The following is an 18270-nucleotide window of genomic DNA, read 5'->3' as shown; positions in this document are numbered from 1 at the left end:
ACTGTTCATAAACTCAAGGACAGATTTAGGGAACATTTGGGTGACATTAGAGGCAACAAAGCTACTAATGTTGCCCGTCACTTCAATCACATAAATAATGGTGATTTATCCTTGGTTAAGGTTCAAATCAGAAAAAATAAAAACACCAGTGGGTGAGATGTTTTTTGCCTCCTATGTAAAAGAGAGTTTTTTTGGATCTTTCAATTACAGAGCAGAATACCTATCGGAATACATTTTGAATGGGATGTGATACACTATTATGAATGATAGCACTTATTTGGACAAATCCCGTCTGTATTAATACATTCTACTTATCTATCTATATGTTGTATTTTTTGTCAGATTTTTATACATGAAACCTGATATATATACCATTAGCTTATATTTTACATGGTTTTGATGTGTATATTTATTGAAATTAAAATGTTTACTTCTGCTTTTTCTGCAGTCTTTATTATCAATATGTTTCTGTTTGCACAGATGATCTTTCAGGATTTTTGACCATTGATTGTTTATTATTTCTACTTACCAGTGTTTTACATTGGACATGTACATATATGTTCCATTAATGGAACCGGATATGGGTATATGTGTGTTTTTTAGACAAATACATTATTTTCCATAATATTTCTTTCTTTATTAACAATATATGTCTAAATATTATTTCCTATGTTGATTTTATTATCCTGTGATGTTTGTCTGGAGCAGAGCCAATTAAGCACTTCAATATTATTCAGCTGTGTTAAGAATATATAAGGTGTATGTTTCTAGTGCTTAACCTCCCTGGCGGAGATTTCAGATTTTTGATGCTGAAAGCGGTACAATTATTCTGCATGTTTTACTGTATATTGTAGGCCTGTAATTCTTAGGAATAACTCACTTAAGTCTGTCCAAAAGTCTAGTAGACATCCCATGTATGATAAAGTTTGAAACACAAAATCATCTATAATAAATAACTATAAATTATTATAACAAATAATAATATAATAATAATAAAAATTATTCAATAATGTAATCAAATCAAAAACATTGAAATTTGCTCAGTTGCAGAATTGTCACTGTCATTACTTTCAGTGTTTATGATGGATTTCCCCACAAATCACTATCGCTCAATTCTGCAATTGATTCTAATTTATTATCGCTGTTTTCCTAGCTGGTCTAAAACCACTTTTGATGTAAAGGGACGGTTTTGGTTGCTATGGACAATATCCAGTTTCCAGACAGTATTTATAATATAAAACTGCATGCAGGGCATTGCACAAACCACTAGACAAAAGGGATGTGAAATAAATTGATACAGTAATGTAATCTGTATTGTGTTTTTTACTTTTTGAATTTGGCACTGTGCCCCGTCCCTGTGCGTCACAACGCTCGCATGGAATGGAGCTTGGCTCTGTGATAGATCTGGCGGAGGTCAGCTTGCACACAGAGCCGGGAGGACATTGCAGGATCCTGGGGACAAGGTAAGTAAGCTGTACCTGGATCCTGCGATGGCATCCTGAGTGTGGCTCGGGGTTACCGCTTTTGGTGCTGAAAATCCACCCCGAGCCACACTCGGGAATACCCTCAAGGAGGTTAAGGGTTATGACTAAGCAAAGAGATTTGTGAAACGTGTCAACCATACTCCCCTCTTTGTAAACATTTTCGATGTTGGATGCTTTTAATACATTAAAATCTCTTCCTTATTCTTGGAGTGCGGTCATTCGGTTTTGCCTTTGAATCATTCATCCAAATCACAGACTGGACCAGCACCTGATTATTAAGGAGAACATAAATAGGGAAACACATACTGTATATGTGAGAGTACCCGGGGCTGCACAACCCAAAAAAGTTCAAAACTAAATTTAAAGTTTCCCCAGGGATTTTTCTAGGCAGCAAAACATTAAAAAATTTGTACAGGTATGTTGAGTAAGTCAAGAATTGAAGTTATGTTCAAATGTACAGTATATTTATTATAAATTACAAACTCTGGTTCACTTTACAAACAACAACATAAAACATCAAATCATGGCAAAGAGGGCCCCAGGAGAACAGTTTGCCAATTGCATTTGCAACATTAATATCCACATGAATACCCCAATGCATTTCGACCCATTCTCGTCTTCTTCAGGGGGACTTAAATTCTAGGGAAAAATGTATCAAAAATAGAATTTAATGTAAAACATTTGACAATGTACAAAACATAATTACAAATCCTGTGTTCCCCTATCACAGAAACTTGATACTTTCTCATAGAGATAAATATCTTTTCCTAGGACTCCCTCCTAGCAGCTCCTCCACCCCTCCTCTGTGCAAGGTACATCCCCGCATGGGGATGTCCGGTACAGCACCTCAGCACTCCATGCTGTCTTTCTTGTCTCCCCCTGGAAGCATGTTACCCCAGCTTATATGGGAAGCCTCTCCCTGCCAACACCAAGAGATAATTGGTCAGAGCTCCCCACATGAGCTGCCCGCCACTCAGGTCTCAAGTCCAGCCTCTCTTCCAGAACAATTCTGCAAGCAGAGGAGGCATCTCTGAGCCAGAGTACAGGTGGCCACACCCCCCACTATACTGACACTCCCATTCCCAGATCAAAAAACAACCAGGCCTGAAATAATACACAGGCCTGGCCAAATTTACCTGCACCTGGGTCATACAGCTAGAAAATTACTATCTAGCACCTACCTGAAAGTAGAGGGTGCTATATAAACATGTAATATACTGCAGTAAACATGCACTAATGCACTTTAATCTACTGCAGTTAAACATATGCTAATGTACCTTAATATACTGCAGTAAACAAGCGCTAATGCACCTTATCCACTTAAGCACCAGACCAAATTGCAGCCAAAGAACCAAGCCCCTTTTTGAGATTCGGCACTGCGTCGCTTTAACTGACAATTGCGCGGTCATGCGACGTGGCTCCCAAACAAAATTGGCGTCCTTTTTTTTCCACAAATAGAGCTTTCTTTTGGTGGTATTTGATCACCTCTGTTTTTTTTTTATTTTTTGCGCTATAAACAAAAATAGAGCGACAATTTTGAAAAAAAAACAATATTTTTTACTTTTTGCTATAATAAATATCCCCAAAAAACATATAAAAAAACATTTTTTTCCTCAGTTTAGGCCGATACGTATTCTTTTACATATTTTTGGTAAAAAAAATCGCAATTATCGATTATTGATTGGTTTGTACAAAAGTTATATCGTTTACAAAATAGGGGATCGTTTTTTATAGCATTTTTTTATTTTTTTTTATTCTTTATTTCAATTTTCAATTTTGCACTCACAATAAAAGCAATACAAAAAGGGTGACTAATACAATACATCCAGATTACATCGCATATATATATATCCACAGTCCCTTCCAATACCCTCCCCTATTTCTCATACCCCCCATGCATGTCTCCTCTAGATTATTAGTTTATGCTGCCTTTTACCCTATATGCTCGTTTTAACTCTAATTATAGGTCTCTTGGGTTATCTCCCACACATATCTCCATGAGTTTTTAAAGTCCTCCCACCCCTTCCATTTATCCTTCTTATCCGCTTCCCTTTCCTCCTCCCTCTCTTTATCTTGCTCCCTCTTCATTTTTTGAATATAATTTATTCCATTTGTCCACTTGCTTATCTTTGGGCTTTCTGGTTTCTGCCAATTTTTTGGGATCAATCTCTTGGCTTCATTTAATAATATTGGTACCAATGAGGCCCTATATAACCCCATCGGTCTATCCGTCTTGTGGAATAGACAGGCCCATGGGTCAAAAGGGATAGATTCACCCGTTATCTCTTTTATCAATGTCAGAATCCTTATCCAATAGTCTCTTATGGTGGGACATTCCCACCATATATGAGCCATTGTACCAACCATTTTATATCCTCTCTAAAAATCAGAGGAAGTTTCCGATTGATACCGGCTCAGTCTATCCGGAGTAAGGTACCATCTCGCTAAGCATTTATAATTAATTTCTCTCATCCTCGTATCCAGTGCCGTTTCGTGTGTCATTCTCAAAATATTACTTAGTCTAATACTCCTATCCCTCGTGCATATTTCCTTTTCCCATTTCTTGATACATGGAGGAACCTCCCCGTTCTCTTCCTCCAACCCCACTTTATAAATATAGGCAATACTATTTTTGATATTTCCTTTTGCTATCAACTTTTCCATTCCTGTATATTCCTTTTCTGAATGAATTGGGTCGGGTAATGATTCCACAAATTTTTTTCACCTGGTTATACCTCCATGTATCAAGTTTCCACCGTTCTGTGTCACCTAATAAATTCTGAAAAGTGCAGATTTTTCCTTTTTCTACTATATCCTTCACTTGTACCTCTTTTTTTTATCCAGTTTCCCCCAACCTCCCTCATCCCATGTGCAAAAAACACATTATCCTTTAAATAAATTAGTGGGGAATTATATTTCCATTTTTTTGTGCATGTATCCTATCCCATATATTCAATGCAGTATAAGTGATTTCGTGTGTGTCCGGTCCTAATTCCCTAAAATGTGGTGGGTTCCATACTATGTGACCCAAATGTGTCCTACTCATACTAAATTCTACAGTGGTGTGAAAAAGTGTTTGCCCCCTTCCTCATTTCCTGTTCCTTTGCATGTTTGTCACACTTAAGTGTTTCGGAACATCAAACCAATTTAAACAATAGTCAAGGACAACACAAGTAAACACAAAATGCAATTTGTAAATGAAGGTGTTTATTATTAAAGGTGAAAAAAAATCCAAACCATCATGGCCCTGTGTGAAAAAGTGATTGCCCCCTAAACCTAATAACTGGTTGGGCCACCCTTAGCAGCAACAACTGCAACCAAGCGTTTGCGATAACGTGCAATGAGGCTTTTACAGCGTCCTGGAGGAATTTTGGCCCACTCATCTTTGCAGAATTGTCCTAATTCAGTTACATTAGAGGGTTTTCGAGCATGAACGGCCTTTTTAAGGTCATACCACAACATCTCAATAGGATTCAGGTCAGGACTTTGGCTAGGCCACTCCAAAGTCTTCATTTTGTTTTTCTTCAGCCATTCGGTGGTGGACTTGCTGGTGTGTTTAGGATCATTGTCCTGCTGCAGAACCCAAGTTCGTTTCAGCTTGAGTACACGAACAGATGGTCGGACATTCTCCTTCAGGATCTCTTGGTAGACAGCAGAATTCATAGTTCCTTTTATCACGGCAAGTCTTCCAGGTCCTGAAGCAGCAAAACAGCCCCAGACCATCACACTACCACCACCATATTTTACTGTTGGTATAATGTTCTTTTTATGAAATGCAGTGTTCCTTCTATGCCAGATATACTTGGACACACACCTTCCAAAGAGTTCCACTTTTGTCTCATCGGTCCACAGAATGTTGTCCCAAAAGTCTTGGGGATCATCAAGATGTGTTGTGGAGAAATTGAGACGAGCTTTGATGTTCTTTTTGCTCAGCAGTGGTTTTCTCCTTGGAACTCTGCCATGCAGGCCATTTTTGCCCAGTCTTTTCCTGATGGTGGAGGCATGAACGCTGACCTTAACTGAGGCAAGTGAGGCCTGCAGTTCCTTGGACGTTGTTGTGGGGTCTTTTGTGACCTCTTGGATGAGTCGTCGCTGCGCTCTTGGGGTAATTTTGGGCGGCCGGCCACTCCTGGGAAGGTTCACCACTGTTCCATGTCTTCGCCATTTGTGGATAATGGCTCTCACTGTGGTTCGCTGGATTCCCAAAGCTTTGGAAATGGCTTTATAACCCTTTCCAGACTGATAGATCTCAATTACTTTCTTTCTCAATTGTTCCTGAATTTCTTTGGGTCTCGGCATGATGTGTAGCTTTTAAGGATCTTCTGGTGGACCTTACAGTGTCAAGCAGCTCCTATTTAAGTGATGCCTTGATTGTGAACAGGTGTGGCAATAATCAGGCCTGGGTGTGGCTAGAGAAATTGAACTCAGATGTGGACAACCACAGTTATAGTATGTTTTAACAAGGGGGGCAATCACTTTTTCACACAGGGCCATGATGGTTTGGATTTTTTTTCACCTTTAATAATAAACACCTTCATTTACAAATTGCATTTTGTGTTTACTTGTGTTGTCCTTGACTATTGTTTAAATTGGTTTGATGTTCCGAAACACTTAAGTGTGACAAACATGCAAAGGAACAGGAAATGAGGAAGGGGGCAAACACTTTTTCACACCACTGTATATCCCTCCATCTTTTTTCGCTATTCTCTCTTGTCCCTTCTACTAAATGTGAGACTACTAACGCAAAATAATATTTTTTAAAGTCGCGGGCAGCCAGGCCTCCTTTTTTCTTATTTAAACACAAAACGGCACTTGAAATGCGTGGTCTTTTATTCTGCCATATATATCTGGAGATGATACCTTTTAAAGTTGTAAAAAAAGATTGTGGAATCTTTAATGGGAGCATTTGAAATTTATAGAGGATTTTGGGAGCTATCATAATTTTTATTGCGTTTATACGGCCAAACCACGAAAGTGTGGATAATGACATTATTTTAATTTCTCTCCTAATCTCATCTAAGAGCAGGATATAATTTATTAAATACATTTCCTCAGAGTATCTGTCTAATCCCCAAGTACTTTATGTCCTGTTTCCAGATAAAGTGGAATTATTTTCCTAATCTCTCTTCTTCTATCTTATTTACAGTGCCTTGCGAAAGTATTCGGCCCCCTTGAACTTTTCAACCTTTTGCCACATTTCAGGCTTCAAAACATAAAGATATAACATTTTTATTTTTTGTGAAGAATCACCAACAAGTGGGACACAATTGTGAAGTGGAACGAAATTTATTGGATTTTTTAAACTTTTTTAACTAATAAAAAAATGAAAAGTGGGGCGTGCAAAATTATTCGGCCCCCTTGCGTTAATACTTTGTAGAGCCACCTTTTGCAGTGATTACAGCTGCAAGTCGCTTGGGTTATGTCTCTATCAGTTTTGCACATCGAGAGACTGAAATTCTTGCCCATTCTTTCTTGCAAAACAGCTGGAGCTCAGTGAGGTTGGATGGAGAGCGTTTGTGAACAGCAGTTTTCAGCTCTTTTCACAGATTCTCGATTGGATTCAGGTCTGGACTTTGACTTGGCCATTCTAACACCTGGATACGTTTATTTGTGAACCATTCCTTTGTAGATTTTGCTGTATGTTTGGGATCATTGTCTTGTTGGAAGATAAATCTCCGTCCCAGTTTCAAGTCTTTTGCAGACTCCAACAGGTTTTCATCCAGAATGGTCCTGTATTTGGCTGCATCCATCTTCCCCTCAATTTTAACCATCTTCCCTGTCCCTGCTGAAGAAAAGCAGGCCCAAACCATGATGCTACCACCACCATGTTTGACAGTGGGGATGGTGTGTTGAGGGTGATGAGCTGTGTTGCTTTTACGCCAAACATATCGTTTTGCATTGTGGGCAAAAAGTTTGATTTTGGTTTCATCTGACCAGAGCACCTTCTTCCACATGTTTTGGTGTGTCTCCCAGGTGGCTTGTGGCAAACTTTAGATGAGACTTTTTATGGATATCTTTGAGAAATGGCTTTCTTCTTGCCACTCTTCCATAAAGGCCAGATTTATGCAGTGTACGACTGATTGTTGTCCTATGGACAGACTCTCCCACCTCAGCTGTAGTTCTCTGCAGTTCATCCAGAGTGATCATGGGCCTCTTGGCTGCATCTCTGATCAGTCTTCTCCTTGTCTGAGCTGAAAGTTTAGAGGGACGGCCAGGTCTTGGTAGATTTGCAGTGGTCTGATACTCCTTCCATTTCAAAATGATCGCTTGCACAGTGCTCCTTGGGATGTTTAAAGCTTGGGAAATCTTTTTGTATCCAAATCCGGCTTTAAACTTCTCCACAACAGTATTACGGACCTGCCTGGTGTGTTCCTTGGTCTTCATGATGCTCTCTGCACTTTCAACAGAACCCTGAGACTATCACAGAGCAGGTGCATTTATACAGAGACTTGATTACACACAGGTGGATTCTATTTATCACCATCAGTCATTTAGGACAACATTGGATCATTCAGAGATCCTCGCTGAAGTTCTGGAGTGAGTTTGCTGCACTGAAAATAAAGGGGCCGAATAATTTTGCACGCACCACTTTTCAGTTTTTTATTTGCTAAAAAAGTTTAAATTATCCAATAGATTTCGTTCCACTTCACAATTGTGTCCCACTTGTTGGTGATTCTTCACAAAAAATTAAAATTTTATATCTTTATGTTTGAAGCCTGAAATGTGGCAAAAGGTTGAAAAGTTCAAGGGGGCCAAATACTTTCGCAAGGCACTGTATATTAATATTCAGTATTTCTAACTTCATGGGGTTTATTTTAAGATTAGAGAGGTCTCCATATTTTTCCAAAGCTTGTAGTAAATTAGGGAGCGATGTCCTAGGATGCAAAATGAAGAATAGCACATCATCGGCAAAAGCTGCCAATTTATGTCCTTCTTGATCCACTCTTATCCCCCTTATGTCCGCACTATTCCTTATAAGGTTCAAGTGTCAATATGAACAATAGGGGGACAAGGGGCAACCCTGCCTTGTTCCATTTCTCATCATAAACGGAGAGGATAAGTGCCCATTCACCTTCACCCTTGTTTGGGGACACCTGTACAATACTTTGATCCAACTTATCATCCTGGGTCCTATTCCCATCTCCTCCAGTACTTTCCACATAAAGCCCCAGTCTACCCTGTCGAAAGCTTTTTCAGCATCAATTGACAGGAATAGACTGGGGCTTCCTTCATTCTTGGCTGCCTGTATTAGTATCAAGGCCCGGACTCCATTGTCCCAGCCCTCCCTACCTGATACAAAACCTACCTGGTCTGGATGAACCAATGCACTAATCCTCTCTTTCAATCTATTTGCTAGTACACTAGCATAGAGTTTAGTGTCCGCATTTAATAATGCGATAGGCCTGTAGCTAGAGCACAAACTATCATCTTTCCCATTCTTTAATATTAATGTTATTGAGGCTAGCAACGCCTCTGTCCCCATGTCACATTCTTTACCTACTTGGTTCCAGAATTTACATAACCTAGGGACCAGGATGTCTTTAAACTTTTTTAAATATAGAGTTGTATACCCAACCGGGGGAGATTTTTTCAGAACATGATGTATTTCTTCCTCGGTTATTGGCCTATCCATATACTCCCTATCAAACTCTGGTATTGTTTTTAGCGCATTATGCTCAAAAAACTCCCGTATCTTTGCATCCCCATTCCATCCTTCCACGTTCTGTCCTTCCTGACTTCCCTTCTTTATAGTATACAGGGCCTCATAATAATTTCTAAACTCTTGTGCTATCTCTTTAGTAGTATATATAAAGTCCCCAACCCTATTCTGGATCTTCTCAATAAAATTGACCTCTCTTTTCTGCTTCACCTTCCTAGCGAGCTGCTTACCAGACTTATTTCCCTATAGATATTGATTCCGCGATATCCTATTTATCTCTTTCCTGACCATACTTTCCATAATGTCTTTTTAATTCCTCTCTTTTACCGACTAATGCCTGGAAGATTGCCTGTGAGGGCCCCCCCCCCCCCCCGCTTTTTATGTTGTATTTCTAACCCGCGGATTTCTTCCGGTAAGAATTTTAATATTCATTTCACTTTCCCTTTTTTCCTGGCCCCTATGGAGATAAGGATCCCCCTTATATTTGCCTTATGCGCTTCCCAGAGGATATCAGCTGTCACTTCCCCATTATCATTATTCAAAAAATAAACCTCTATCTCTTTCCGTATTTCGGCTTCTACCGCTGCATCCAATAATAAACTTTCATTAAGCTGCCACGTAAATGGTATCCTATGGATCCCCAGAATCCTCATCTCCATAGTGACCGGAGCATGGTCAGATACAGACATTATTTCAATATTAACCGCCCCCTAACTCCTCTAGTATTTTATGATCTACAAAAAAATAGTCCAGCCTTGAGTACGTCCCGTGCACCGGGGAAAAGAAGGTATAATCCCTAACTCCATCATGTTTAACCCTCCATGCATACATTAATTGGGGTTGATGCAATTTAGCTTTTATCCATTTTATTTCTTCCTTACTCATCCCATGTGCACGTGACGTACTGTCCAGCTTAGGGTCTAATCCAAAATTTAAATCTTCTGCCATGATGACCCTCCCTACCCTAAATTCCTTCAATATAGTCAGCATTCTATTTAGAAAACGGACAGGGTTCTTATTTGGACTGTATACATTAACCAGTGTAAATAGTGCATCTCCCAATTGACCTTTAATGAACATATAGCCTCCTTCTGGATCAATCTTTCTATCTAAGACCTTAAATTGAATCCTTTCCAATAACCCAATTGCCACCCCCTTTGCACCCCTTATTGTGGAGTCGCTGTAGAACCAGGTGGGGTACTCTTTTTTGAATATATTTTAATATTTGTATAGTGAGTTAAGTGAGTCTCTTGTATAAATATTACATCTACAGATCGCTGTTTGATTTCTTTAAGGATTTTGAGTCTCTTCCCATACGATCCTAGGCCCCTCACGTTGTATGTCATAAATTTTATTTCCATTTTCTACCTGGTTCCCCAGTGAGTCCCGCTCTTAACCAATTGGGATCCCCATCCACTCCTATCCACCCTCTCAATCCACATGATAATCTGGGTTACGTGCATGTCCCCCCTCCCCCGCCTCCCACCCCTCCATTCCCCCCAACTCCCACCCCCCATCACGACCTTTCCGGTCCTATATCTCGCGTTAGGCATCTTATCTAATGCCAACGGAGATACCTACCCCAGAGGGTGGGGCTCAGACCTTGCCGACTTGTAATTCAGGCTCTACTGGACTCGACCTATAAAACAGAAGGAGTCCATAAGAGCATCACTGTCTTTTTTCTTTTCTTTTTTTTCTTTTGGGCAGTTATTCCACCTCCCCCTTTATCATTCGATAATCTCCATGTTTTCAGCCCACATCTCCCCCCTCCTCCCAAAAAAAAAAGAGACGGGCCCACATGAATGAATATCTCCTGTCTACACACTCACCCACCTTTATAAGATTTCAAAAATTAGCTTTTTATTATTCCCTCTCCCTACTCCCCCCTCCGAGCACACTAGGAACCGTGATTTCCAGATTCCTGCAAAACTCATCCAGCTCATCCATGGGTTTCAACCTGAATGACCTCCCTTCTTTAAATACCACTAAGTCTGACGGAAACCCCCAACTGTATTTCAAATTGGCAGTCCTCAGTTGCCCCAAAAGGGGCTTTAATCTCCTTCTCCATGACAAAGTTTCTGCCGATAAGTCCGAAAAGACTTGTATTTCAGTTCCATCGTATTGTAAAGATGGGACCCCTCTAAGTTTGGTCCAGATTTTATGTTTATCCTCAAATGTATGGAACTTCACTATAACGTCCCGGGGTATGTCCTCTCTCAATCCAGGGGGTTTCCTAATTCTATGGGCTCAGTCTATTCTTAAATCCTCTCCATCCCCCCTCCCCATTAGTGGCTGGAAAATCCTTTTTATTTTCCCCATCAGATCTTCTCCCTGCTGTTCTGGGATTGATCTAATATGCAAATTTTGGCGCCTGCTATGGTTTTCCTCTCCCTCCAATTTATATAAAATGTCCTTTTGCTTTCTCTGTAAAACCTCCACTTGGTTTTTCAGGCCCTTTAATTCTTGTGCTTGTATTTCTAACTTTTCCTCTATTTCTTCCACTCTCCTTAGCGGGTGGGACATGTCGCTTCTGACGTTATTGATTTCCAGCTTAATAGCGGCTTCTAAATTACTGAACATTTTCAACATTTCAAATTCTGACTTTGTCGGTAGCTGTGCCATCTCCCCCTTTTCTCCCATTTCCTCTGCCTCTACCCGAGCTCCCGCACCCTCCATCTCAAATTCTTCCCGAGCTTGATTTTCCTGTTCTATCCTTTGTTTCTCTAACTCTCTCTTTTTTTCTTTTGTGGTTAGTTGTTTTTTTTCCATCCCTGGGCTCCTTGAATTGCCCTCCTTGAGGTATTTCTGAATTGAACTCGTGTTTAAACTTTCCCGCTGGTTCTTGGAGTCCGTCACCCTCTGTGCTTGGCCCTTCATATTGATTTATTACTCCTGATACTGTTTATATTTATTCCATTTGCCCTTTTGCCTTTCTCCCTCCTACCCATTTCTAGGGGTGGAACATCTTTAGTTCAATCTGAACCCCCCTTTAGTAATAATGAGGAAGGCCACTCGCAATATAATATGGTAATTAATAAGCTGTGATTTACTCATAGACTAAACACCAGATGGTACTTTTAGGTCAGGCATCACCGATCTTCAAATTTCATCATTACCATTTCAGCTATATTTTTTCAGCAGGGAAGGAAGGCGGGGGATCAAAGGTGGTCAGCGATCCGGCGGTCAGTAGTAACACATGGGGGCTGCCCAGGCAGAGTATAAGTCAGAGCTTCCCGGGCTCTCACCCCGCTCAGCCACTTCTCCAGCGCGCCGCTCGCCTCCGCCTGTCAGCTCTCTCCACACAGCCCTCTCGCTCTCCCAGAGCCACACTCACTCGGCTTGTTCGGCATCACCTGGCCCCTCCCCTCTATCTCAGAGCGGCAAGTCACGTCCGCACGCCGCCCTGCATTCTCCTCTGAAATGACTCTATATATAGCATTTTTATTAATATTTATTTTACAAGTAATGGCGGCAATCAGCGATTTTTATTGTGACTGTGACATTATGGCTGACACATGTTTGGAACCATTGTCATTTATACAGCAATCGGTGCTATTTAAATGCACTGATTCCTGTGTAAATGACACTGGCAGTGAAGGAGTTAACCACTAGGGGGCAGTGTAGTGTTATGTATGACGTTATGTGTTTTTTTTTTATTGTGGGGGGCGTGGCCTAGCATGTGACGTCAATGATCGTCCTTCCCTATAAAAGGGAAGAGACGATCGGTGACAGCCACACAGGGAAGCACGGGGAGAGGTTTGTTTACAATATAAAAAGAAGAGCTGCGCTCAAAAACAAAAAAAGTGTTCTAAATAAAAACTTCATGCAATTAACCCCATGAGTGATCAATAAAAAAATTAATTTAAGTGGGCGTGAATATCAAATGATGTATAATTTGAATTAAATGAAAATAAATGAATCATGTAATAAATAAATCATACAAGAGTGATCACCTATGTCAAAAATGACGTAAAGATCTCATCTAATCAGACCTAACAAAAATCTGCAGATGCAGAAAAGTGATTAACACAAAATGAATATATGTGCCCTCATATAATCACACTTCTAACTTCATAATCCACAAAAACACAAACACAAATGCAATATAAAGTGAAATAGACAGGAGAGATTAGTCCATTAACCACTTGGGTACCGCGCTATTGCCGAATGACGGCATTAGCGCGGACCTAGATTGCCGGGACTACGTCTATTGACGTCGTCCCGGTTACGAGCGGCCTGCGCGCCCCCTGAGGGGCGCGCGCGGCGCGCTCTGTGATCGGCGAGTCCGTGAGACTCGCCTGATCACCGATCCGTGTAAGGGGTCGATCCCGACCCCTTATCACGTGATCAGCTGTCAGCCAATGACAGCTGATCATGTGATAAAACGCAGCCGGTAATCGGCTAGTATTCCTCCTCGCGCTGACAGCGCGAGGAGAAAAAAAAAAAGCCGATTGCCGGCGGCCGTGTTCGGGACATCAGTCCCGATCACGGCCAACAATTCAAGCGGACACCTGCCCCCTGCCAGTGCCCACCTGCCACCCGCAGTGCCATCCTGAAATAAAGTAAGTGCCCCCCTGTCAGTGCCACCCAGCAGTGCCCATAGTGCCCACAGTGCCACCCAGCAGTGCCCACAGTGCCACCCAGCAGTGCCCACAGTGCCACCCACAGTGCCACCCAGCAGTGCCACCCACAGTGCCACCCAAAATCTGCCTCAAAGGTGCTGCACCCCAGTGCCGCCCATCAGTGCCCAGCAGTGCCGCCCATCAGTGCCCAGCAGTGCCACCTATCAGAGCCACCTATCAGTGCCACCTATCAGTGCCCATCAGTCCCATCTATCTGTGGTACCTATCAGTGCCCATCCGTGCCACCCATCCGTGCCACTTATCCGTGCCACCCATCCGTGCCATCTTATCTGTGCCCATCTTTGCCCATCAGTGCCGCCTTATCTGTGCCCATCGGTGCCGCCTTATCTGTGCCTATTAGTGCCGCCTTAACTATGCCTATCAGTGCCCACCAGTGCAGCCTATCAGTGCCCACCAATGCAGCCCATCAGTGCCCACCAATGCAGCCCATCAGTGCCCACCAATGCAGCCATCAGTGCCGCCTAATCAGCGCACTTCAATGAAGGAGAAAAATGACCCGTTTGCAAAATTTTATAACAAACTATTAAAACATGATTTTTTTTTTTTTTTTTTTTGCATCTTTTTTTGTTTGTTTAGCAAAAAATAAAACTCCGAGCTGTAACTAAATACCACCAAAAGAAAGCTCTATTTGTGGGAAAAAAATGATAAAAAATTCATTTGGGTACAGTGTTGTATGCCCGCGCAATTGTCATTCAAAGTGCATCAGCGCTAAAAGCTGAAAATTGGTCTGGGACTGAGGGGGGTTTAAGTGCCCAGTAAGCAAGTGGTTAAAGTCCCAACGGTGGATGTTAATCAGCAAGTGATGTTAATTAATTTAGAGTGAAAAATGGGAAACTGACACCCACATCACTTCGTGAGGAAAGCAATCCAAAAGAAGCACCTCCACCGATAAGGAGAAAAGGGGGACCGCTTACCGAAACTTGAGATCTCAGTATTACCTGAGATCAAAAGGGCACATAAGTCAAAGATCTGGCTGAACCATCACGGGAACCACACCGGACTGGGTAGCGGTGACTGAGCCTGGAGCTAAAACGAAGAGCTCTTGCCTGTCCGAGAGCCAGGGAAAAGACCTTTTGTTTAGTTTACAACAGACCTCTCCTCATTCTTCAGCTCTGTGGCCCGATTGTGGGACACCAGCGGCAATCGGGTCCACTGGTCCCGCGGCCACGGTCACGGAGCACAGGACCGGGTTGGGAGCGCGCCACCGGCGCGTACCCGACCCACGGCTGGGCACTTAAAAAGCAACATACAAAAAAGCTTGTGCCCGGCCGTGCCATTCTGCCGACATACATCGGCGTGAGGCGGTCCTTAACCACTTAAGGACCGCCTCATGCCAATGTACATCATCAGAATGGCATGTACAGGCACAAGCATGTACATGTACGTGCTTGCCTTCCAGCGGGTGGGGGGTCCGATCGGACCCCCTCCCGCTGGATGCGGCGGTCCGTTTAGTTTCTGGCCACCCCCTCTCGATCGCTCCTGGCGAATGAGAAGCTTCCTCCCGCTGTGTGTAGTAAACACAGGCAGGGAGGAAGTGATGTCATTCTCCTCGGGGCGGTCTTTTTGACCGGACTACGAGGAGAACACTGAAAGTAAGTGCACCAAACACTACACTGACATGTAGGCACACATAGGCACACAAACCCCCCCGATCCCCACCCACCCCCTCTCCCCCTCCCAGTCACAGTGTCACTGATTGCAGTGATCATTTATTTACTGATCACTGCATTCAGTGTCAGTTGTGACAGTAAAAAGTGTCAGGGCAGTTAGTGTTAGGTCCAGGGTAGCCCCCTACCACCCCCCAATAAAGGTTTAACCCCCTTATTGCCCCTAGAGTTAACCCTTTCACCCCCTTTTGCCAGTGTCACTAAGCAATCGTTTTTCTGATCGCTGCATTAGTGTCGCTAGGTAGCTAGTTACTTTTTTAGGTTCACCGCCAGGTTTTTATAGTGCTAGGTACCCCGATATACTACCCAATAATGGTTTTAACCCCCTGATTGCCCCTAGTTAACCCTTTCATCCCCTTTTGCCAGTGTCATTAAGCGATCATTTTTCTGATCGCTGCATTAGTGTCACTGGTGCCGCTAGGTAGCTAGTTATTTTTTTAGGTTCACCGCCAGGTTTTTATAGCGCTAGGTACCCCATATACTACCCAATAATGGTTTTAACCCCCTGATTGCCCCTAGTTAACCCTTTCACCAGCGATCACAGTATAAGTGTCACTGGTGACGCTGGTTAGCCAGTTAGTTATTTAGGTTCCCCGTCAGGTTTTTATATAGCGCCAGGGACCCCCATATACTACCTAATAAAAATTTGAACCCCCTGATTGCCCCTAGTTAACCCTTTCACCAGTGATCACCGTATAAGTGTTACGGGTGACTCTGGTTAGTTTGCTTTTTATAGCATCAGGGCACCCACCATTTATTACCCAATAAAGGTTTAACCCCCTGATCACCCGGCGGGTGATATCAATTAGGTTTTAGGGTCAGGGTCTGCGTTGCCGCAGGCAGCGCTAGGTTAGTGCCAGTACCGCTAACACCCACTCGCAAAGCATACACCTCCCGTAGTAGTATAGAATCTGAACAGATCAATATCTGATCTGATCAGATCTATACTAGCGTCCCCAGCAGTTTAGGGTTCCAAAAAAAACGCATTGTTAGCAGGATCAGCTCAGATACCTGCTGGCACCTGCGTTTTGCCCCTCCGCTCAGCCCACCCAAGTGCAGTATCGATGGATCACTGTCACTTACAAAACACTAAACACATAACTGCAGCGATCGCAGAGTCAGGCCCGATTCCTGCAATCGCTAACAGTTTTTTTTGGTAGCGTTTTATATTTAAATCCGGAAGGCAGTGCTTGTTTTTCGGGGTCCCGTACGTGGCTAGGCTCCCAAAAAGTTCCCCACATGTGGTATCCCAGTACTCGGGAGAAGCAGCAGAATTTATTTTGGGGTGTAATTTCACTTATGCCAATAGCATGTGTGAGCAATATATCATTTAGTGACAACTTTGTGCAAAAAAAAAAAAATTGTAATATTCCTGCAACTTGTGGCAAAATATAAAATATTTCATGGACTCAACATGCCTCTCAGTAAATAGCTTGGGGTGTCTACTTTCCAAAATGGGGTCATTTGGGGGAGTTTTGTGCTATTTTGGCATTTTTATGGCCTTCGAAACTGTGATAGGTAGTGAGGAGTGAAATCAAAAATTTGCACCCTTAGAAATCCTGAAGGCGGTGCTTGGTTTCCGGGGTGCCGTACGCGGCTAGACTCCCAAAAAGTCCCACATATGTGGTATCCCCGCACTCAGGAGAAGCAGCAGAATATATTTTGGGGTGCAATTCCACATATAACTATGGCATGTGTGAGCAATATATCATTTACTGACAACTTTTTGTAAACTTTTTTTTTTTGTGTCATTATTCAATCACTTGGGACAAAAAAATATATTCAATGGGCTCAACATGCCCCTCAGCAATTTCCTTGGGGTGTCTACTTTCCAAAATGGTGTCATTTGGGGGGGGTTGTACTGCCCTGCCATTTTAGCACCTCAAGAATTGAGATAGGCAGTCATAAATTAAAAGCTGTGTAAATTCCAGAAAATGTACTCTAGTTTGTAGACGCTATAACTTTTGCGCAAACCAATAAATATATGCTTATTGACATTTTTTTTACTAAAGACATGTGGCTGAATAAATTTTGCCCTAAATGTATGACTAACATTGAGTTTATTCGATTTTTCTTTTAACAAAAAGTAGAAAATATATTTTTTTCTCAAAATTTTCGGTCTTTTTCCATTTATATCGCAAAAAATAAAAATTGCAGAGGCAATCAAATATTATCAAAAGAAAGCTCTATTTGTGGGAAGAAAAGGACGCAAATTTCGTTTAGGTACAACATTGCATGACCGCGCAATTACCAGTTAAAGCAGTGCAGTGCAAAATTGTAAAAAGACCTCTGGTCATTAGGCTGAAAATTGGTCCGGGGCTAAAGTGGTTAATATCCTGCAGTAAACACCCCCTGAAACACTAAACTATAAAAGTGGATGGTTGCACTGCACTAACACTACACTATCACTGTTTTCACTCTACACTGTAGCACACTAACTTGCTAGTAGCAATGAACAGAGCCCTTTTCTATCTCTCTCCACTCCAATATCACACTCCAACTCTATTCCTTACACTTATTCAGAACACAATCAGATCACTTCTGTATATTTAGATATGGTCAGAATATGGAGAACTTTACTCTGACATGTTACATGTAACATAGGATTTGTTATATTCTGCTGTGTGGACATAATTGTAATGTGTAGTTTGGTGTATGTGAAAGGTCAGCTTCAATCATACATGACTCAGAGCCATCATCTTATATTCCTCTCTATAGGTGAGGGTCTGCCGGATCAGATTCTGCTGGATGAACTCGGACATTCCCTGACTCCGAAGCTGAAAGGTAAATAAAACCCGTAGTGTATCTATCACAGG

At 42.1% G+C, this 18270-nt stretch overlaps 2 protein-coding genes across 2 annotated transcripts in view; both read left to right on the top strand.

The window, feature by feature from the left end:
• The window catches only part of LOC143942156 (uncharacterized), a 1285630-nt gene that overhangs the window by 1125140 nt on the left and 142220 nt on the right, over positions 1–18270 (top strand). The gene's annotated exons all lie outside the window — the stretch shown is intronic.
• Positions 1–18270, top strand: part of LOC143942638 (NACHT, LRR and PYD domains-containing protein 3-like) — a 95846-nt gene that overhangs the window by 38256 nt on the left and 39320 nt on the right. Inside the window, exon 2 of the mRNA XM_077464002.1 lies at positions 18173–18238. Coding sequence (XP_077320128.1) covers positions 18173–18238 — 66 coding nt within the window. The remainder of the gene's footprint in view (positions 1–18172; positions 18239–18270) is intronic.

Source organism: Lithobates pipiens, unplaced genomic scaffold, assembly GCF_037356315.1.
Source record: "Lithobates pipiens isolate NorthernLeopardFrog02 unplaced genomic scaffold, aLitPip1_a1.2 Scaffold_30, whole genome shotgun sequence".
Taxonomy (NCBI): Eukaryota; Metazoa; Chordata; class Amphibia; order Anura; family Ranidae; genus Lithobates; species Lithobates pipiens.
Note: the sequence above shows the minus strand (reverse complement) of the source record. Positions and strands in the feature narration are given on the sequence as shown.